We start from the raw sequence: 23,983 nt of genomic DNA on the forward strand, positions 1-23,983 counted from the left end.
TTTATTTTCTTGGGCTCCAAGATCACTGCAGACGGTGACTGTAGCCATGAAATTAAAAGACACTTGCTCCTTGGGAGGAAAGCTATGGCAAACCTAGACAGCGTAGTAAGAAGCAGAGACATCACCTTGCCGACAAAGGTCCGTCTAATCAAAGCTATGGTTTTCCCAGTAGTAATGTATGGCTGTGAGAGCTGGACTATAAGGAAGGCTGAGTGCCGAAGAATTGATGCTTTCGAACTGTGTTGCTGGAGAAGACCCCTGGACTGCAAGGAGGTCAAATCAGTCCATCCTAAAGGAAATCAACCCTGAGTGCTCATTGGAAGGACAGAGACTGAAGCTGAAGCTCCAATATTTTGGCCACCTAATGCGAAGAGAAAACTCTCTGGAAAAGACCCTGATGCTGGGAAAGACTGAGGGCAAAAGGAGAAGGGGACGGCAGAGGATGAGATGGCTTGATAGCATCACCGATGCAATGAATATGGACTTAAGCATGCTCCAGGAGAGAGCGGAGGACTGGAAGGCCTGGCATGCTATGGTCCATGGGGTCATGAAGAGTTGGACATGACTGAACGATTGAGCAACAACAACAACAACATACGTTAGAGTACTTTCAGATATTTCTGGAGTGATCCAGGGATGAGGTTTCTGTGGTCGGATTCTCAGAACATCAACATGCATGCAACTGAATCATTTCAGACCTGTTTACTTTTGTATTCAGATATTAAGGCTTTTACACTGAAAATTGTTTTACCTGCTTGCAAAATAACCTTCACATAAGCAGACTGTAACTTATAAAGAAATGCTACAAATTCCCCTGATGAAGAGCTAGAAACTATTCAAAATGCATTGAGCTTTTTGTTATTATTTTCTACAGTCAGTTCTGTCTTTGCACTTGGTTAATTGATGGTTGATTTTTTGCTCCGCGTTGTTTGAACCTTCTGGATAATCTAGAAATGGTGACCCCATATGGCCCCATGGTGCACTTAGGTGAGCCAGGCCTTACAGTCCCATAACAATTATGATGATATTCCATTCATAGACTGATGAAGCAGTTTAAATAAATAACAAACAAGTTAAAAACAATACAGATAGATCTTTATAGTCATAGAGATCTGTCAGACCCACAACCAGGCAAGAAGGAAAACCAACATTCCTTCAGTGTAAAATCATTATCTACAAATCTGTGGTGTGACCACACTTGGAATACTGTGTACAGCTCTAGCCGTCGCATCTCAAAAAGAATATTATACAGCTGGAAAAGGTGCAAAAAAAGGGCAACTCCCAAAGAAGGAAAAGTTACAGAGTTTGGGGATTTTTCGTTTAGAAAAGCAAGTAATGGAGGACATGATAGATGTCTATAATATTTTGCATGGTGTGAAGAAAGTGGATAGAGATACGTTTTCCTCCTTCTCTCATAATACTAGAACCCAAGGTCATCCAGTGAAGCTGAATGGTGGAAGGTTCAGGACAGACAGATCATAATTAAACTATGGAATTTGCTAGCACAAGATGTGGTGATGGCCACAACCTAGTTGACTATAAACGGGGATTAGACAAATTCATGGAGGGTAAGGCTATCAGTGGCTACTAGGTGTGATGGCTTTATATTACCTCAAGTATCCGAGACAACATGCCTCTGAATACCAGTCATTGGGGATGGGGAGCAACAGTGGAAGAAGGCTATTGCTCTCATGTCCTGTTTGTGGTGCTTCTCATAAGCATCTGGTTAGCTGCTGTGGGAAACAGCAGGATGCTGGATTAGATAGACATTTGGTCTCCTCGAGTGGGGTTATTATTAGTGCTCTGCCAAACATTTCGCTTCTTCCATTTTCAGCATTTCGGGGCCAGGGGGTGGGCGGGGATGAGAACTGTGGAGAAAAACTTAGGGGAGGTGAGAATTTCGAGCAACTTTCTCCTTGGGGAAGAGGGCAGGACTTACAGAGGTGTGTGTGTATGTGGGGGGGATAAAAAGAAAGGGCTGGGCTAGAGGGCTGCCTTCCAGGGAAGGGCCTCTGTGGAGCCTGGGGTGTCACCGCGGGGAGAGACGGCGCTGCGGATCCTCCGTTGCACTGCCCGCTCAGCCCCCATGGCCCGGCTACTCCTGCTGAGCATGCTGCTTGGGGCCGCCGGGATAGAGGAAGGTGCATACAGGCACACTCATACACACACACTCCTCTCGCTCAATCCAGGCATTGATTTCCTCTGCACTTAAGAGCAGGGCTGAAAAGCAGGGGGCGGGGGAGCCTATGGTTTGTTTGTTTTCAGGAAGCTTGTTTATGCCACAAGACTCCACCCACAATTTGGCACACAAAAGCGGTTCTTGCGGGGGGATACCCTGCTTTAACTGGCTGTGTGTGCCATGGGAAGAGCAAATCTGATTTCATGAAAATGCAGTTTTATACAATCTCTTTGGAAAGCATCTCTCTGTAGATGGGACCCTAATCGCATTCGAGCAAACACAAGTAGGACTCCCCTTTGGACCTTGCCAGTTCAGCACAGGAAGGTCCGAACTGAGAGGGGCAGGGCGGGGCACCATGGGATGTAGCAGGAGGGGGTAGTGTGCACGTTATAAGCCCTCACACGTTCAAGTGAATGCCTGGCTATTGTCTTCATTTATAGCCCCTGTGTTTTAGTGTTTCATATTGTACAGGCTGAATCCACACATAGCAGTTGTACTGGTCTCATACTGTTTTCATAACTATTGGTGCCCATTGGTGTCCTGTGTACCAGTAGTTATGATAACAGTATGATAGTGGTATAAATGCTATGTGTAGATTCAGCCACAGTGTCTTGAGGCATTTTTACAAAAGATAGGACAGAGATACAATAAATACATACATTTTCTGATTACGTTTCACAAGGTGTGCGTGTGTGTCATTATCAGGTCGTTTTAAAAAAAACGTATAATGAAAACAAGCATTGACAGGGTAATGGAGCCAATGAAATATCTTGTATGTCTCTCTCCTTTTTGCAGGGCTTGAGCGAGATAAATTTGATAACAAGACAGTTTCGTTTGAGGAGCACATAAAGTCAGAACACAACATGTGGCACTATCTGTACTTTATAGTTCTGGTCAGAGTGAAAGACCCAACGGAATACACCGGTCCTGAAAGTTATGTGGCTCAAATGATTGCGGTGAGTCTGTTTTGGTATGAGTTGTACAGCCAAGAGATGGCCCTTTCAGGTACAGCAGGACTGTATTCTACTTTAACTGTGGGAAGCTGCCATCTGTATTGCCACAAAGGCATTTTAATGCATTTGTAACAGCCTACGGCGAAAGCCCAGTACTGGGCATAACGAAAAGATGAAGGTAACATTCACAGTTACAATCAGGCTACTGAACTCTCATACTCAGTGGGTTTCACTGGTATGTAAGCTGAACGTGAATCAGGAGCCCTCGGATTACAATATTAGTTGCTACTTCTGTGTTCTGGAGCATCAGGCCACTGTTTCATGAAAAAACACACCACCGTGCTGAACAGAGCAATAGAACAGAGTTAAAATAAAGGTCTGAAAACTAGTCGTTTCTCCTATTATAACTGATCTGAGGAAACATAGACAAGGCCACAGAGGGCCATTGTAATAATTTTCAGAGTTGGACAATGGAACAGTTTTTGATTCATAGGAAATCAAACCCTGTGGAGACAACATAGGAGAGTCTAGCCCAGTTCTTGGGATTCGCCTGGGACAAAAGAATACATGTTTGCCATGCGATTTTTTTACTTAAGGGCTCTCATTAGCCGTAACAAGGCCATTAAGAATCCGCCTAGAACAGGGCTGGGGAACCTTTCGTCTGTCATAAGCCACGTGACAACTGTAGGCAGAGCTGGACCCAAATGTAAGTGGGGCTATCCCATTTCACTCTTTCTGTCACCCTCTTCTCTCTCTCTATCTCTTTGATATTCCCTCCCACCTCTCTCCCCACAGAGGTCTGAACTGATCTCTTGCAATAGTGAGTATTCAGTGGCAGAATACAGAGTGAAATCCTAATTTATTTAAATCAGTCAGAATTTTGCCTTTGATGTTAGTGGGAACAGGTTTTTTGCCATCTTACATGCATGACCATTTTTATAGTGACTTTGGTATACTATCGTTGTTTCTAATTCTTATCAGAGGCCTTTGATACTGTAGTAGTGGTACAAGAAGAAGTATTGTATTTCATAATAATCAGCAATAGTAACTAAGGCGGCAAGAGATAATGTTTCCATGTTGAAAAATATTTTACATTCTCCCCTGCATCTAAGGAAATTGCAGTGCCAGCAAAAGCTTACAGAATCAAGCAGCCTCTGCACTGAGGTAATAAAACAGAGCAAAGTGTAACAATTCATGTACTTTTAATGTATTTAAAATTATCTTGAGGCTGCCTTTAAGGGTAGCGTATTGACAAGAAGCTCAATACACCTGTTTTCAACAGCTTAGCGCCAATACACACATTAAGCAGAATGAACTGTACCATTTCAAACTACATATTTTTAGTGAATACCCAGATAGACCCTGCAAGTAGTAAACTAGCACATCAGGGGAAAATGTTTAGCTTAGCCCGCCTCTTTGATGTGCTAATTTACTATATGCTGGATGCTTTTCACAGGGGGAGCATTGAAAAATATGGCCCTACAGTCTGAAGATGTAGAGACCAGAATTCAACCATATCAGTCATCCAATCTACATTAGTCCTGAGTATAGTCCTATTTAGGCGTTCTATCTGTGGATAAACAAAATGTGTGAGGAAAAGGAGCTCTGTAGCCTTGCCCCTTTCCCTCATCACCTTTGTTGCTCTCTAATCCTAGAAGGTGACCATATGAAGAGGAGAGCTTCTTGTATCCGTGGAGGCTCTCTGCATGAGCCAGAATGTGGATTTTCCAGTGTTCTGGCTCTCATGGAGAGCCTTCACAGATACAGGAGGCTGTCCTCTTCAGACAATTGCCCTCCATGAGTAGAGGGCCATAAATGCGATGAGGGAGACAGGCAGGGCTAGAGCACTCCCTTTCCTCATGCATTTGCTTCATCCACAAATGGAACACCTGAATAGGACTTATTTCAGAATGTAATGTAGGTATTTCATTAAAATGCACTCTTGGTCACTTCCATGAATAAGAAAAAACAAACAAACCACAAGATACCTCTGATTCAACCATTCTTCACATTTCTTCTCATGGTAGGCAATTTCAGACTACAGGGGGACGTCTGGAAGTTATAACATGTGAAGGACAGGAAGTACAAGTCATTTGTACCTGCCGTTTTTGCTATTTTTGTGCAACATCCAAAGTGGGGACACATGCAACTTTCCCACAGGGAGATGCATGAGCTGTACCCATATCTGGAGTGCATATATCTCATGAGTAACAGGCATGGCTTTTTGCTACTTGCATTAAACAAGAAATGTTAATCAGGAAGCGTGAGTAATATTCCCTCCCCCCCACACACACACACATACACACAATATGCAGTGATGTCTGCTGATAATGGGAAATATGGACTATGTGCGGCAAGTTCTAAAGCAACGCTGAGCATAAATACCTCCCCTCCCCCTGCCCTTCATGTAAAACAAACAGTGATGGGAGGGAGCAAGATACTTCCCCTCCCCTTTGCCCTTCATGGGATGGGAGGGAGCAAACAGTGATGGAAGGGAGCAAATACCTCCCCTCCCTTTTGCCCTTCATGGGATAGGAAGGAGCAAACAGTGATGGGAGGGAGCAAATAACTCCCCTCCCCTTTGCCCTTCATGGGATGGGAGGGAGCAAACAGTGATGGGAGGGAGCAAGATACCTCCCCTCCCCTTTGCCCTTCATGGGATGGGAGGGAGCAAACAGTGATGGGAGGGAGCAAATACCTCCCCTTTGCCCTTCATGGGATGGGAGGAAGCAAACAGTGATGGGAGGGAACAAGATACCTCCCCTCCCCTTTGCCCTTCATGGGATGGGAGGGAGCAAACAGTGATGGGAGGGAGCAAATACCTCCCCTCCCCTTTGCCCTTCATGTAAAACAAACAGTGATGGGAGGGAGCAAGATCCATCCCGTAATCAATTCCCCTCCTGGCTCCCTCTGTGGGACAAGGAGGGAAGGGAAGGGGAAAGAAGGTAGGAAGGTACTCCCAATGACTCCAGAAGGAACTTGTCTTGTTCAGTCATTGCCAAGTACAACCAAGGCTTAGAGTTCACAGAAGCGCCCCCGCACACTCTAAGTGGGAGACACAGTAGAATTCACTTGCACTTCTTTGGGTAAATTGAATATTTGTTCTACAGAGACTCCCGGTGTGAGAAGAAGGATGGTAAGAACTACCTCCCTGTTTCTCCCATGGCAGCATTTATTTTAATGACTGACAGGTGTTTGGTTTTTAATTAGGACTTCAGTTATAATCTTCTCAGATATCTGCACCTGCCACCTCAAGCTCTAGTCCAAGAAATCACTTGAACGGGTGGCTGCTTTTAAGCACCTGGGTCAAAATTACCCTTTTCTGTGTTAAAACTGAGGCATGTGCTGGAGCGTCCGCTCAAACCAAAGCTTCATTGGGTGTAGGGATGTAAGGATTATGTAAAATCAGTTCCATCTACGTTTCGTGGATTGTCAGGCGCCTTTCGTTCCATCGTCTGCTCCTTGACAGAATCGGATTTTTTGTCCAGGTTCCCAAATGTGTGCAAATTCACATTGGTGCAAATGTGCAAATCCCCACTAAATTCGCATTTTTATCCTTTAGCCTGTGGAGGAAATGCACATTTTTGGCCAGTTTTTTTTTTCTTTTACATATTTTTCTATAGCTAAACTTGCATAAAATTCTGGAAAGTAAAAAAACCAGTCCATAAGTCCACAGAATCCATGCAACTCGGGAAAAGCCAGTCCATAGCAGAATCCATGGGTCAGGGTCATAGAAATCCAAAGTCATTTGATTCCATTGCAGATTTCTCCAACATCCGTAATTGGATCCATCATCTCCAGTGTTATCTGAAATGATATAAACTCACATGTAGGGCTAAAGGGTCTATGAGCGTGTGGGTGCACACATAAGCCCTGCCCCCAGCATCCCCGCACACCTGGTACCTAGTTAGACCTTCACACTCTGAAGAAGGCTCTGTAATCCCATTCAGCTGAATGTGCTGGCAAGAGTTTCCACAATTGCAGACCCTGCCGTATTGGAGTTTCCAATTGCAGGAACTCTGTAAGCATATTCAGCTGAATGCATTTACACATGGGCTATAAGGGGAAGCAGAAATCATCAGTTCTGCAACGCATTTTGAAAAAGCACAGTATCTATCCATCTATAGTATAGAAAAGTGTGAAAATGGGTTTGCTAGCCTGTGGGCCAGTTCAGACAATTAGAAGTCACTCCATGTGGAGCAGCCTGACTGTCCCCAAAGATGTAGCAATTTGGAGGAGCTGCTGTTTTTCTGTGGTAATTCATGCTGCTGTTTCAGGTAAATGGTAGTCAGGAATGGGCAGTTTTATCCAGGGAGAAGTCAGGTCACACCTGACTTTCTCCTTGTGTTTGGACCATGCCACATGAAGTGATTTGTAAAAGTCTAGGTGGGTAGGATAACACATAGACATGGTACACACAGGGCCAGTTGACATCATGTACTTCATCATTTGATCTCTTATCACTTGCCTAGTCCAATCTTAGCTTGAGTTAAGGGGGTGTGTTGCCCCGGCCGTGGGCATTGAACTCTTAGGTTAGAGGTGACAAGATAGTGATAAATCAGACTCAAAGGTTTGCTTACAAGGAGACTTTCTTGAGTAACTTACAGCACACAGGCGTACCCAATGGTTGGATCAGACAGCTTCTCTGAACCCTGAGCCACTGGGTACAATGGGTCTTATACTCTACAGGTTAGCAATAAGCAGCGTTTCAGCAGCATGCACCCCTAGCGTTCATTCCCCACATAGGCTAGAAGAGTTTGGTTCTCAGGCACAGCCACCTGTAAACAGACTTTGTTTCCCAGGCACATCAGAGATAAAGACTCTCATCATTAGCAAGGAATGCACCGAGAAGGCTGTTATCGGCCTTTTGTCTCATCTGCATGTGCTCAGAGGCTTACTAGCATGGGAATTGCAGCAATAATGAACTTAAGCAAGCATTATAGATGTCTAGGCCCCTCTAACACTATAAATGACTTGGCTATGCTCCTGGGGCCAATACATTGGGACTGTATAGCTTAGTAGTAGAGCAGAAGCTTTGCTTGCAGAAGGCCCAGGGTTCAAGGCCTGGCATCTCCAGTTAAAAGGACCCCACGGAAAGACTTCTGCCTAAGACCTCAGAAAGCCCCTGCCAGTCGCTCAGGGTAGAAAACCTTGGCCTGAATGGACAAATAGTCTGACCTGCTAGAAGGCAAATTCCTATGTTCCTAATGTACAGCTGTACCCGGGTATGAGACCTGCATCATGTATGGCATCATGTAAATACACAGCAAGTCATGAGCTGGAAAAAATTAAGCCACTAGCACATACACATTTTAAAGGAACTGCCAGAAAAAAAAAAAGAAAAATAAAGAGCATGCATATACACTTCTCTTCTGACACAAACCACATACATTTTATACTCTGGTATTAAACCCAAGTGCAAAAAGAAAGGAAAAACTGATTCTGCGTGAAGCAGGTGGTGTAGATTTTTGTATGGTTGTTGTCTTGATTAGAATATTGGATTGGTAGTTCTGTTGTTTATCGTTCCTTCTGACTACCCTTCTTTAGTGTTCAAACTTGCATGGTATCATGTATTAATATTTATTCCAATGTGTGCATTAATATTCATACTAAGTGTATTAATCCTTTGGTGCCAGCAGTTGGAAATTACTGATGCAGCACACTAATGTATTTTTCATTAGTGCTAATGGTGGGATCTCTGGAGTTGAGCCTCTAAAATATTAACACAGGCACCAAAGGCCGCTCTCTACCTCATGCTTTCAGTTTGAAAAACCAGTTTTGGAAGTATAATGACTAGAATCTTGACAGCAGATTGATGGATTTTATTTTGAATGACTGATTTGGTGGAATGCATTGTTTGAGTAGGACGGGGTTGAATTTAAAAAATAAATGTAAATTCAGGTTGAAGAGAGGTTAAAAAAGAAAAGAAAAAGACTAGTGATGGGTGGATCCTCCACACCCGTCCACATTACAAATAGTTCAGTGGAAAAACAATGACTTCCAGACATTTGGCAATATAATCCTGGTCTCAAAATGGATCTGATTCAGTTACATACAACCCCTCTCCCAGTCTTCTCTGCCACGGCTTCCTTCCCTTTCCCAAACTTGCCTGGACTCAGCAGCGGCAGCTGGGAGGACTTTGGGCAAGGTGGCAGGGTCTCCGTATGAAGACTTTTAAGGCACTCCTGCAACCCTGTGTGCCCAGCAGAGTCCAGGGCCATTGGGAATTATGGCAACTGTACACTTATAGCACTTTCAAACCATTTTAATTACTCTCCAAATCTAATCTTATACAGAAAATGACTTTTTAAATTGAAAAATAAACCACTCTGCCATTAACAAATATGGCCTGCAACTTTTAAAAGGACAAGAACAAACCCAAGTAATATTGACCAGCAAGCAACCTCTTTCTCCAAAAAAGTTACAACATACGATATGCACAGGGAACGTTATCTTAAATAACATGAAGCAATTTGGTTAAGTGATCTTATACATCCCAATCTCCGTTCACATTGGAAGAGTATTGTCCTCACAGTTACAGCTATTGCATTTCAGTTCCAGTTGCATTTTAGCCTTTATCCAAAAGTTAACAGATATTCTCAAACCCCATGTTGTGGGAATGAGACGTATGTGCTTCTTATCTCTCACAAAAGCCCCACAATGTTTTGTATAAATTAATTACTTTTAAAAGACTGAGGCAGCATACATCACACAATGTGCAATTAAGTATAAAAGAAATTATATTAAATAGCACAAATTTATTGTACCAAACAAACTCCAAGGCCAATATGACAGGATAATTTTCTAGGAAATACAGTGTTGGTATTATATGCAGTGAGGCTTTTAAAATTAAAATAAGCAACTGACTGACCTAAAGCTCCTCTTGCCATGAGCCAAACAAGAAGGAATCGGTACAGAGGCCCCCATCTTCATTTGGAACAGAAGTGGACCGATCATTAAAGCCTGAGGATTTGATTCAGGTGTTTGATGATATTATCTTATTTATTTAATTGGTTTGATAATTCTGAGCTCAAATATGTAAAACTATATAAAAATAAGAGACTTCCCCAGCCAAAAAAGCTGCAGGTGCCATTTCAAGATTTATGAAGACAAAAACAAGGCCCAGCTGTCATTGCCATATCATTTATTCCTGATGTCAGTCTCCTTTACCAAAACATTAACCAAGTTTAGGATGTCAGTGGTTAAAAAAAAAGTTCAAAGGAACTTTGGGTTTCCTGGCAGCTGGAGAAAGTACAGAAAAGGGCAACTAAAATGATCAAGGGGCTGGAGCATCTCCCCTATGAGGGAAGGTCACAACAGCTGGGCTTGTTTAGCTTGGAAAAAAAAGAGGCTAAGGGGAGACATGATAGAGGCGTACAGAATTATGCATGGTGCTGAGAATGTGGATAGGGAGACATTTCTCTCCCATCACAAAATACTAGAACCCGGGGTCATCCCATGAAGCTGACTGGTGGATTCAGGACAGATAAAAGTACCTCTTCACACAGCACATAGTTAAACTATGGAATTTGCTACCTCAAGATGTAGTGATGGCCACCAATTTGGATGGCTTTAAAAGGGGGTCAAAGAAATACCTGGAGGACAGGGCTATCAGTGGCTACTAGTCCTGATGGCTAAGTGCTACCTTCAATACCAGAGGCAGTAAGCTTAAGTACACCAGTTGCTGAGGAACATGGGCAGGAGGGTGCTCTTGCATTCATGTCCTGCTTGTGTTTTCTGGTCAACAGCTGGTTGGCCACTGTGTGAACAGAATGCTGGACTAGGTGGACCCTTGGTCTGATCTAGCATGGCTCTTCTTATGTTCTTAAGTTCTCAAAGGTTCCTTAATTAAAATATTAGTAGTCATGGCAGATGAGCTTCCAAACCATTAGCTTTCCTGCTAGTGGTGATGGAGTTACATGAACCCCTCAGTTCTGTTCAGAACTGGGTTTGGCAAATCAAGCTATTTTCTATTAAAGAAAAAGGGAAACTTTCTTGGTCAATACCATGCCCATTTTGGACCCCGATATGTTCTTGATCACATAACTGGAAGCATGGCAGAGCCTGAACCCCTCCTCCAACCATCCTCCATCATGAGCGCAGAGCCCCTCTTACCTGCTGGCAGCAGCATCAGTGATGGCCAGTGAAACTCTGGCAGTGATGATGGCATTAAGGGCGGGATCTCTCTCCCTTCTCCCCCCTCTGCCTGGTTTTTGGAATACTACATGGAAGCATTCCAGGCCCCAGCAGAGCTGGGAAACGTACAAGGCAGAGAAGAACCACTGAGAAGTGCACCAGTTGGAAATACTGGCACACTTCATGAGCACCCCGAATTCACATTCCAAACCAAACTTCAGTGACATCACTGGTTGCGGTCACTACCAGTCTTCCTGTGCTGTGATACACCTGCAAGGGAGTGCTGAGTACATTCTGAGGTGCACTTTCCATTCACATGGAGCAATTATGAGCTTCAGAAGGCCTGGATAGTGCTCCGTGTGAAGGGAGGTGTGGAATTACAGCACGTCCCAGAATTTTTTGCAATACCCCATCCTGTGGCAGACACTCAGGGATTCCTCAGCAAAACATGTCAATGTAGGAGTGTTTCTTAAAAGCAGGAAGTCTGAAAAGCACTGCAACAGGTCAGTATATAAAGAATTAGTATTAATCCTTACTATGATACTTTAAGCAGGTGAACGTCCTTTCTTGGTCTTCTCTCCATCAATAGAATAGAAATTTGTCCTCTTTTAGAGAGAAGGAACTAAGAGAGGAAAAAAGAGGTTCTCACGTAAGACCATCTCTTGAATTCATGGCTGAAATAGGATTTACATTTATTTTCCACAAACGTGAAAGATAAGCCAGCTATCAACCTCAACCACAATATTTCAGATTGCAGAGGCGAGGAAGATTAGACAGTCTTGGATTGTACACTGTCCTTAGTTTTATATTCAATAACTCCGTTATTTCTTAAACCACTTGCTGGCAGAATAGCCACAAAACTAAATTTATCTGCTTGGGATAAGTGGCTTGAATTTGACTAATTACTGAGTCTTGTGTCATTTGTCTTTCAGCAATCTTTTAAATGAGTTCTGTGTCAGTTTTTTTCCTATTTAGTTGCAACACTAGCTCATGAAATCATCTCTCCCTTGTTGGGTGCATCCATGATAAAAACAACTAGGTTTGTGTCATCTTTCATAAAGGAGATGATATATAGAATGAATACATTAGATTAGCTGTAGAAAAAGAAATCGATCAAGTTGTATCTAAAGGACAAAGTGCAAAATGTTTGTTTCATGCAGCATTTAATGAAATTTTGTTTAGAAGATGGTTTAAAAGGGTAAATTAAAAAAATTTTGTTCAACATAAACTGGATTATTGTATACTTTACATCATGAAATATAATATTAACAAAAATGTTCAGTATAATACTTCGTATTTTTTCCTTGAAGGTCATTTTTAGATTGTGTATATCAGATATTGTACATCAGCTATATCCAATTGATATACAGTAGAAAACTCTGCAGTCATCTTTCAAATTTGAGAAATCATAGTATTGTGGATTCATATACACTAGTTATTCTTATCTGGATCCACTTCATTCTGGTTTCCAATCTACTTGCATTTATACCACTTATACCGCTTACAGTGCAATCCTATGCTAGGGATGTATGAGAAATTCATTTCAGCTCATTTTTGAACAGGATTTACCCAGTTTGCACCTTCTGAACTGATTGCAGATTTGGACTCATTCTGCAGTCGAAGTCTGTACATTTTTGAGTTTGCAATGTGACTTGTGGACCAAAAAAAATGTGTTCAACGCATGCATGCATTTGAAAAATGTACATGAAAAAATGTGCACTTTTGAAAAATGCACCCAGACACACCTTAATCAATGGGAGAAGAATGTGTGCATTTCAAAGATGCACACAACTGATGCATACATTTGGAAAAATATGCACGAAAATGCACACAGATTTTCATGCAAAAAGAAAAAAACAATGCTCACAATCTGACATGGACTCAAATCGGAATGAGTTTCAAGATGGAATTTGGAGAACTTTGGCAAGCTCCAGTTTTGCTGATTCGCACATCCCTATCCCTCAATGGTAACTGTGTATAGGATTGCAGCCTTCGAGGGCACTGATTATATTTTACAGCTGAGGAACATTGAGATACAGCAATGTGCCTAGCTCAAGATGAGTCAGTGATTCCATGGCACAGTGGAAGAACCTTCCAATAGTGTTGTTGCACAGTAGTTTTTCTTAACATGTTAGGTAGCAGAATTCCTATTTCGCTGTCCTTTTGCCTGCTGCTGTTGCAGCTGGAGTTCAGCAGTAAAGCTTGAGGAGAGCCTTTTACAGAGTACAACTATATTTACATTTTGAAAATATTTGCTAATCAAAATAGAAGAGCTACGTAGCCGATGCAGTTCAATTCTTGTTTGCTATTTTAAGCTGAATCAGAGCCGGCATCAGCACCTGCTGTCCTTGGGCAGCTGCCAGAGCCACCACTCTAGCAGGGCCCACTCCTGGGTCCCCCTTACATTTCCCCCCCTTGACTAGGCATTTTGAGCAGCACATGCTGCTGGACCCAGCCACCTTTTTAGTTCCCCACAATGCTCCTGGCCTGGTGTTATTCTGAAGCATTGTGGGAAATTAAAAGGGTGGCTAGACTCGGCCACCTGGGACTTCTTGGAACGCAGCCACCATAGCCAGATTAGCCTGCCAAAGCCTACTGACAGAGGAGGGGCCTAGGGTGGCCAGGTGTCTTACTTTACAAAGGACAGTCCTCTGTCTTGGAGTTCTGGTGGCAGACAGCCCTCTGTTTGAAGGCATCCTCTGTTTGGAGGGCTGTCCAGCCCAACTCTGGCTTAAAGTCAAGGACCCATAAGGAGGGAGAGCAGCAGGGGCCTTGAAGTTGCCCATCCACAGTTGGCACCTGGACAGCATACAGAGGTCACCACACACAGGTCACCTACTCTTGTCTTCTCCATGATGGTGAGATATGTTGCATTTCTTTTTAAATCATTGTTTTTTCCATATTTGCACCTATGCATATAAATTTACATCTGCAAATATTAGTCAAAACGGTCTCCTCTTTTTTTAGCAATGAATACGTGCCCACTCTAGAGAGGGCCCATCCCAGGATTCTTTGCTCAGGGCCCACCCAGCCCTGGAACCAGACTAGAGCTGGGTAGAGGATGAAAAAACATCAGCACCCAGAAACTAAAAGTTTTTCTTTTCTGCTATTGATTTGCAGTGACTCCATTCAGAACAGACCACCTGCAGCAAATAATTTGAATGAAGAGATATTCTAGTACCTGGTGCAAAACATAATATGTAGTCTCTAACTGCTCCTTAGGTGTGCATTATACCAAGTGCAATGTTATGGCAAGTCAGAATAGTTAGAGTGCTTATGGCCCTCTGGGAGTCGGAGACTGATGTTCTAAATGGAGGATCCCATATCATGGACCCCCTTGCCTATGTTCAGCAAGTGGTTTGCTGCCTTAAAGAAAAACAGTGCCAGACTTTATGGCTGGCTTATGCTAGCACAGTTATCTTCGCTGTTTCTCAAGCAGGAGTCACTGTGGCTCCAGGGTCCTCCACTGAGACCACCCCCAGTGGAGGTCCACATTGCACTCCCTTTCCCACACATTCAGTTCACCTTCAGCAGCTGCACCGTGCATCACTGCAGCTAGCCCATCACATTGCCTTTTGCCTCTTTGGCTGCTCCACCACCACAGCTAATTGGCTGATTGCGCCTGCGTCCTGTTCTTTCTCCTGCCCCAGCCACCTTACAGATGATGCAGGTCTCCTGAATCCCCACCCCAAAGCCTCCTCTGGTAGCCCAGATCACAGCAGCCAGCCCACCACTAAAGTAAGCAACAAGACAAAGCTAGAGAGCCCCTGCTGAGAGTGAGCAGCTTCTGCAAGGAGGGAGCGAGAAAGTGAGTGAATTGGAGAGGGAGGGAGGGAGGGAGGGAGGGAAGGAGGGAGAGGCAGGCAGAGAGCCACATTTGAGGTGATCAGGAGCCGCCAATGGCCCAAAGGCGTTGCAGCAAAGAACACTGTGCTAATGTGTTGTTATTGGAGTGCTCTTGTTTTAACATCTTATATTTTTACTTTGTTAATTGCTTTTTTGTCATACTAATAATTTATTTTATGTCAAATTATTTTAAATGCATGCATGCACCCAATTTGTGCTTGTGCCCTTTAGGCACTTGGCTTAAATTAAAAGTGAAAACTATATTACTAATGTAATGTGTGAAAAAAAATGGCTTATGTGAAGTTGTTTGCATGCCAGATGGAGTCCAGGTGTGGAAACCTTGGCCTTGACTTGTCATAATATTTGGAATTTTGGAAGGGCAACTTTGAAATACATAAGGCACCCTTGATATTGGATGGTGTACCATTTCAGGCTGTGGGTTCTGATGAGGATCTGTGATGTAGCTTGGCTTGCAGGGTTCTGCTATGGATTAGACCTTGAGCAAGGTTCAGGTTTCTCAGGAAGCAAGATGGACAGAGATCAGTACCATGGAAACCCCCAAGTGGTGCTGGGCCTGGAAGCTAGACAGGATTGTCTGTATGTTGTATTATTCCTCACATCTGTTGGCTGACTTGGGACAGTGGGAAGCTGGGTAAGCTGAGGGGCATGGAGCTGTGAGACAAAGTGGATGAAGGAAGGGACAGAATAGGGAGTGGACTGAAAACAGGACATTCACACTGGAAGTTGAGTCCTATTGTCTGTCCGTCTGCCTGTCTGACACACGCACACACACTGAGCAGCGTGGGAATAGTTACCCCAGGAACAATCACATGCCACAGTGGTGGTTACTGGAACCTTGTGATGGCTGGGTGAGAAAGACCCACACTATTAGCTCCATCCACATGGTTCCAGCATTCACCCACATGCTGTAGCAGGTGGGGTCATGTGACAGGAGTGGAGTTCCCACAACACTGTGTGAATGTATGTGTGCATGGAGCCTAGGTCTGATCCCAAAAGGCTGGGTCTTGATTTAAAAGCCCAGAACTAGGGGCTGGCAGAATTTAGCAGTTTGGAGCTAGCTGGCATATTTCCTGGCAGCCTTAACAGTGACAAATGCCAACAGTTAAATATATTAATCAATACCAAGAATGAGTTATTCTCCTCTTCCTTAACTAGGGAGATGTGATGGAATGATTTAACGTCTGCCAGCATTGTTTGTTTGTTTGTTTGTTTATTTATATTTCATTTCTATACCGCCCAATAGCCGAAGCTCTCTGGGCGGTTCACAAAAATTAAAACCAAAAGGCACACAATAAAACAATATAAAATGTAGAGAACATTAAAACCACAATATAACAATACAACCGCAATTAAACCTAGCAGCAGTGCAGGAATTTAAAATACCGATTTAAAGCAGCAAAGCTAAAAGTCTAGAAAGCTAAAATGCTAAAATGCCTGGGAAAATAAAAAGGTCTTCACCTGGCGCCGAAAAGAATACAATGTAGCTGCCAGGCGAATCTCACTAAGGAGCTCATTCTGCAGCCGGGGTGCCACAGCAGAAAAAGCCCTCCTAGTAGCCACCCGCCTCACTTCCTTTGGCAGGGGCTCACGGAGAAGGGCCGCTGAGGATGATCTTAAGGTCCGGGCAGGCACATATGGGAGGAGGCGATCCTTCAGGTAACCTGGCCCCAAGCCGTTAAGGGCTTTGAATGTTAATACCAGCACTTTGAATCAGGCCCAGAAATGGATTGGCAGCCAGTGTAGCTGAAAAAGTACTGGTGTAATATGAGCTCGCTGGCCAGTCCCTGTTAACAATCTTGCTGCCCTATTTTGGACCAGCTGAAGTTTCCGGACCGTTTTCAAAGGCAGCCCCACGTATAACGCATTGCAGTAATCCAGACGAGAAGTTATCAGAGCATGGATAACTGTAGCTAGGCTATCTCTGTCTAGATAAGGGCGTAGTTGGTATACCAGCCTAAGCTGATAAAAAGTGCTCCGTGCCACTGAGCTCACCTCTGCCTCAAGCAACAGTTCTGGCATTGGAACAATCAGTAGGGAAGCTCACATTCTGGGCTCTTCCTTGAGCATCAAACTATAATAAAAATTGAAACTATTTTGCAACGAAAAAGAGCAAGAAGTAATTATATTCTCTCGATCATGTAAACTGCATAAACGTAATTAGCAGCCTGGCCCTATGCACGTTTATTCAGAAGACTCACTGAGTTCAATGCAGCTAACTCCCAAGTTATTATGCACAGGATTCCAAATGTTCCAGCTGTTCCTATTTACCAGGGAAGGTGCCTACTTTCAGGTACTTTTTCCTGGTAAATGGCTGTCCTTGTTAGGAAGTGATTGTAGGAATGCCTTTAAACAGTTTCTTTTAGTGTGGAGAATTTTGGCTGGTTTGCATTTTGATAAGAATTTACCAAATGCGCACTTCCCAAATCAATATGCAAACCCCTTCAGTATTTGCACTTTTCAGGATTGTGCAATGCAGTTTCCAGAACAAAAAATGCATATAAAAATACATACATAAAGGGAAAGTGCATTAAAAAATGTGTGCATTATTGGAGAAAAGTACAAAAAATCATTATATAAGGGAAAACAGCTGGCAAAAATGTGTATACTAGGCAAAATTGCATACAAAATGCATATATTAGGAGAAATGTACACAAAGCTGCATACAAACACTTGTGCTGACTTTTTAAAAAGTTGCTAATGACATGGAAATTGGATGGAACAAAATGAAGACTAGAAAAATGACAAATTTGTCCATCCGTTATGTGCATTAGTGTCTCTTCCATCCCTTCTCATACCTATCCAGATAGCACACTTTGCAGAATGTGTTTGCATTTCAGCTATTCTATAAAAAGTACAACCAGATCCACTGTGAGATTAAATATTCAATTAATTCTTAAGGTTTTTTAATTTATTTTATTTTTTAAAGGAAGCTATTATAATCAGTTTATTAACAAACTTGCTTCAGCAACCAGAGCAGAACATGCTATTGCAGAGTAAATGGGTGTAGCATAAATTAATTGCGGAGCAAATTAACATTAGGTGGAGATGAGCTTTCAGCAATGTGTAGTGTGTTGGGAGGAATCACTCACATAGTGTTCCTTCATATGGGAAAAGGGGCATTATGAGTTCACAAGCATGTTTCCATTTTCTTCTCTGAAATATTGGAAGGTATGGGACTGCAGCTTCACAAAAGCCCTCTTCAGGTATTAACTTTGAGTGCACGAAGGGGAAAGCATGGATATGTAGCCTACCTCCCTAACAATGGCATCCATTCCAGCCACACACTCTGGCTGACACACGATTGGCTCAGTGGAAGGGGCACCTACGTGCATAGGGTTTTCCCCACGCCGACAGGAACCTTGAGCATCCAAGTTTCCATACTTGTGATGGAAACCCTATGCACAAAGAACATAGTCCCCTTCAGATTGAGCGGATCATGTGTTGGCTGGGAAGCATGTGTGGCGGGGCTAACGCCATGCATTCCAACTTGCCTCTTCATTTGTTTGGGGCTAACTGGTACCAAAAGCCTGAACAGGCCTTAAGTGTCTTTCAGATACATAAAGCGTTTGATACTAGCAAAAAAATGGAATCGTGTAATGTTGGAAATAATGCATTAGTGATGATTGCGGCATGGTAAACAATGTAAAGGATTGCAATGTGTGTTAACCAGGTAGGTGTCCATAAAGTGTGCCACACTTTTAAATGTTTTTAATGCCCCCGCCCACCTTATTATACTTTGCTCTATTCGAATCCATAGTAAATCTCTCCTTTGTCTTTTCAACCTTTTACTTATTAATTTCATTAAATTAACCATCCAACACACGACATTTCCAGAGTTTACTAAAACAAAAATGAATGAATACAGTAATAAGTAACTAACATCTCAAAACTTCTTGTGTCTTTCATCTTCCTTCCTGTAAAAATTTCTCCTTTCTCACAACATTGTGACCCCTTTCTCCTGTTGATGTGCAACCTACTTTATGGATGGTCTCCAGCTGAAGCCTATATGATTTAACAGCAGGCCCAAAAACAGTTGAAGGTGAATGGCTATTTAGAGGGCCTTCTCATTTAACGTGTCGAGAGAGTTTTTTCTCTCTATGGAAGTCAAGGTTAAATTTAAATGGATTCTGTACCTCCAATTTTAAGGACATCTGCCTTTTGCTGCCAAGATATTAAAGCCAAATTCACATTAGTATGCCAAACGTTTAATGCCCCTTAAATCTTTCTCTTGCTACAGTAAATTTCTAGTTAGTAGTAACACTCTCAGTACCCATATACTGGCTCTAATTTATTGTTTTGGATCAGCAACATCTGTGGTAAGAAAAGAAAAAGCGGGCACTTTTTCATGTCTGGAGCAGATGTTATTATTTTATCACCACAGCCTAGAGATTATAGTGAAGTTAATTACCTCAGTTGGGCAAACTTTTTAATGGTGGAGCTAGTACCTGTTGCTGACATAGAGACAAACTCCAGCAGATTCACATTAGAGTAAGTCATTGTTTTTCAAACTATGTTCTAGGGAACTCGGAATGCCTGAGTGTGGGAGGGGGGTTTACCTCAATGAGAAGTGATGGCAAACAAGCTTTCCCAAAACACAGTTTGACGACAACTATCAGTGTTTTCCTCCAGTGTAAAGCCAAAGGGTACTCTTGGAGGGTGTCTCAAGTCATGCTGGGAAATAATGAGCATGTCCTATAATGGTCCCTCAGATCGCTACATGAAACGGTTCCTTGGCAGACAAGTCAGTGTGGAAAAGATTCCATTAAGGTAGTGTTTGAAAACCACAAACATTAGTAATTAAAAATAAAATGCCATTAAATCTTAGGCCGCACTTGGGAAGGCAAGCGGTTAGAAAAGTACGAATGGTTTAAAAATGTTAAAGTTGGGTAGAAACTTAATTGTTTCCAGATTATGCAACCTAAACATGTTCTGGATTGCGCCCTTATCTGGAAGTATGGAAGGAAGTACAACTTACCCCGACAAACAAGGTTTCCTAAACTCATGTTTGTGACAGTAACGTAAGGATTTGCAGAGGCGAATCAGCAGTGGGGAGAGGAAGCATCTAACTCTGTGACCTGGTTTGCATGTAATAGCAATCCCTGAGTTGTTGATTGAATGCATGATGATGAGCATGTGTGGGAGGCAGCGCTCTCTTTTGCACTCAGCCACTTCAGTTCCTGGGTTAAACAACCCAGGAATAGACATTACGTGCGAATTGGTCTTTCTCTATTTGCTGGTTTTCATCTTGTAACCCATCATTCCAGCCCCCCCCCAGACTTATTTCCTGCACGTGCACCCATCATGCCTGCATTACAAGCTAAATATATGTTTGGGAACCCCCTACTAGGCTCATAAGATGTAGTCGCCCCCGAAGTCTTATTAAATTTGGAGCAAGTGGGAGCTCACAGTACTTTGGGCACTTCCTATATTCTCTGGAGCCATCTATTCACATGAGTTGTGAAATGTAATAATAAGTAACCAACAATCCTAACAATAAATTGTTGTTGATACATTAATAATAATGTATGAAGCAGGTGCTCAAAGATCTCCATACCAGCCCTTTCCACTATACCTTTAGCTTGGAAATATAATGACTACATTGTGGTACTTACAGGAGTTGAGAACTGTTGAATACCTGGCACAAATGATAAGCCTACATGTAAATATAGCATTCTTGACTGTGAAGAATATAGCCAGAATTTAAGGAGGCTGCGTCGTTTGTGGATGAGGTGCAATTTAGGGTTGGAAGATGTGGCCACGAATATCCCACCACCCTTGTGGCCGTGAGGGGAACAGAACAGGGAATGCTGCTATACATGCTTATTGTTCATTGGTTTCCTACAGCAGTTCCCCCCAGTGGGTTGCATCCAGTGTTAGTCTTACTTAGAGTAGACCCATCAAAATGAATGGGACTTAAGTTAGACTAACATTGAATACAATCTGGTAGCTCCTTTTTGAATAAGATGATACTGCTTTTGAGCAACTAGTCAAGGTAGTCTGCATGTAATAGACATCCATCCACCATCACAGGAGGTGGAAGTCAATCTGGAAGAATAGCAGAATCATAGAATCATCGAATAGTCGGGTTGGAAGGGGCCTATAACAAGGCCATCGAGTCCAACCCCCTGCTCAATGCAGGAATCCAAGTCAGAGCATCCCTGACAGGTGGCTGTCCAGCCTCATCTTGAATGCCTCCAGTGTGGGAAAGCCCACCACCTCCCTGGGTCATTGGTTCCATTGTCGTATTCCTCCGACAGTCAGGACATTTTTCCTGATGTTCAGCCAGAATCTGGCTTCCTGTAACTTGAGCCCATTGTTCCGTGTCCTGCACTCTGGGATGATCGGGAAGAGAAGGATAAGGAAGCTATTTACCAGTGGTGAGAAATTGTGACTCTCCAGATGTTGACCTCCAACTCCCATCAGGCCCAGCCAGGGTGACCAGAAGTCAGGGATGATGGGAATTGTAGTCCAGCAACTTATGGAGAGCCAGAGGTTCCCCATCCCTACTGTTATCTTCAGGGGTTAGAACAACAACAAAAAAAAGCCCTACTGGATCAGACTAAATGTCTATCTAGTCTAGCATCCTGTATCTAAAAGTGGTCAGACCTGAGAGTATGGGAGGATACGCTGTCCCCAGATGGGTACCACCAATATGCTTGCATTCCAGTTGTGTATATAGCCAGGGCCAGAAATATTGGAACAAGGATAACTGTTTTGGCAGTTGGCCTCTGTACACCACCACATTGAAGCTGAAAGGAAACACACCCAGATGGGAGCGAAGCCAGGACTTTCAGCTGTAATTCAAGGGGTTTGACAAAAGTGGGGCATTAACCATTCAGGAAGGACAGCCAGTGGCATACACACACACTCATCGTTGGTGGCTCATAAGTAATGGAACAAATGGCTGACAAGCAGTTGCATGGCCAGGTATGGCCTGTTTCCTGGGTACCCCATGACCAATCAAGCAGATCAAAGGCCTGGAGGTGGTTCTGAGTGTTACATTTGCATTTGGTAGCTGTTCACTGGAACTCCTAACATGAGGTCCAAAGAGGTGTCCATGCGAGTGAAGGAGGCCATCATTAGGCTGAGGAAACAAAATAAACCCATCAGAGAGATAGCAAAAACATTGGGAGTGGCCAATACAACAGCTCAAACATCCTGAAAAAGACGGAATTAACTGGCAAGCTCAGCAACAGCAAAAGGCCTGGAAGACCACGGAAGACAACTAAAGTGTCTGAACACAGAATTCTGCTCATGGTGAAGAGGAATCCTTTCACAACATCTAGCCAGTCAAGAACGCTCTTGTGGAGGTAGGCATGTCATTGTCAACATCTACAGTCAAGAGACGGCTTTATGAATGTAAATACATAGGCTTCACAAGAAGGTGCAAACCACTGGTAATGCTCAAGAACAGGCAGGCCAGATTAGCCTTTGCCAGCAAACACCTAAAAAAGCCTGCCCAGTTCTGGAATAAGTCTTTGGACTGATGAAACCAACATTAACTTGCACCAGAATGATGGGAAGAGAAAAGTATGGAGAAGGAAAGGAATAGCTCATGATCCGAAACATACCACATCATCTGTCAAACACGGTGGAGGCAGTGTTATGGCATGGGCATGTATGGCTGCCAATGGAACCGGGTCACTGGTGTTTATTGATGACCTGACTGCTGATAAAAGCAACAGGATGAATTCTGAAGTGTATAGGGCTATACTTTCTGCTCAGATTTGGCCGAATGCTGCCAAACTGACAGGACGCCGCTTCATATTGCAGATGGATAATGACCCAAAACATACAGCAAAAGCTCCGTAAGAGTTTCTGAAGGCAAAGAAGTGGGATGTTCTTCAATGGCCAAGTCAGTCACCTGATCTCAGCCCCATAGAGCCTGCTTTTCACTTACTGAAGACAAGACTGAAGGCAGAAAGACCCACAAACAAGCAGCGGCTGAAGGCAGCTGCAGTAAAGGCCTGGCGAAGCATCTCAAGGGAGGAAACTCAGCATTTGGTCATGTCCATCATGGGTTCCAGACTTCAGGCAGTCATTGACTGCAAAGGATTTTCATCCAGGTATTAAAGGCGATCCTTCAGTTTGAAATGATGTTGGTTTGTTCCATTACTTATGAGCCACCAACGATGGGTGTGTGTGTATGCCACTGGCTGTCCTTCCTGAATGGGTAGTGCCCCACTTTTGTCAAACCCCTTGAATTACAGCTGAAAGTCCTGACTTCGCTCCCATCTGGGTGTGTTTCCTTTCAACTTCAATGTGGTGGTGTGCAGAGGCCAACTGCCAAAACAGTTATCCTTGTTCCAATATTTCTGGCCCTGACTGTATTTCACAATGCATACATTCCATGTTGCATGAAGATAATATAAGAACTGCAGCCAGTGAGAACCACAGTTCCATTTTCCATGTTACAGCTCATTTTGTGTGTGAGAGAGAGAATGTGTTATGTTATGGTTACTAGCTACACCAGCTTCAGGTAAACCTTCTGGACATATCTGTGTTCTTACTGTGTTAAAAATGTATCTGTAATTGCTGGGGTTAATTTTTATTTGCGGGGTGGGGTTATTACTCAAAATGTGCATGGATATATAACAATTCCTGATTCCTGTACCTGTAATTCTTTTGTCAGTGCAGATTGCTTATCAAAAAACAGTCATGACAGTAAAACATCAAACCAGATTGGCAGAAAGCTATTAGGGTTTGAAGTTTAGGATAAACATATATCAAATTGGGGATTAGCTGAATCATGAACCAACCAAATTATTATTGTCTGTGATCAAATCACAAAATTGTTATTGCTCTACATTATCCAAAGCCTGAGATAAATTAAATCTTTAAAAGTCTC

General features: G+C 43.1%; 1 protein-coding gene across 10 annotated transcripts in view; it reads left to right on the forward strand.

The window, feature by feature from the left end:
* ITPR2 (inositol 1,4,5-trisphosphate receptor type 2) overlaps window positions 1-23,983 on the forward strand; it is a 351,496-nt gene that overhangs the window by 314,647 nt on the left and 12,866 nt on the right. For all 10 annotated transcript variants that reach the window (XM_084811532.1, XM_084811531.1, XM_084811533.1 and 7 more), the window contains one exon: window positions 2,975-3,135. In XM_084811532.1, coding sequence (XP_084667658.1) covers window positions 2,975-3,135 — 161 coding nt within the window. The remainder of the gene's footprint in view (window positions 1-2,974; window positions 3,136-23,983) is intronic.

This window comes from Heloderma suspectum, chromosome 7, assembly GCF_057233095.1.
Source record: "Heloderma suspectum isolate Gila_16-S chromosome 7, 16-S_ref, whole genome shotgun sequence".
In the NCBI taxonomy this organism is placed as follows: domain Eukaryota; kingdom Metazoa; phylum Chordata; class Lepidosauria; order Squamata; family Helodermatidae; genus Heloderma; species Heloderma suspectum.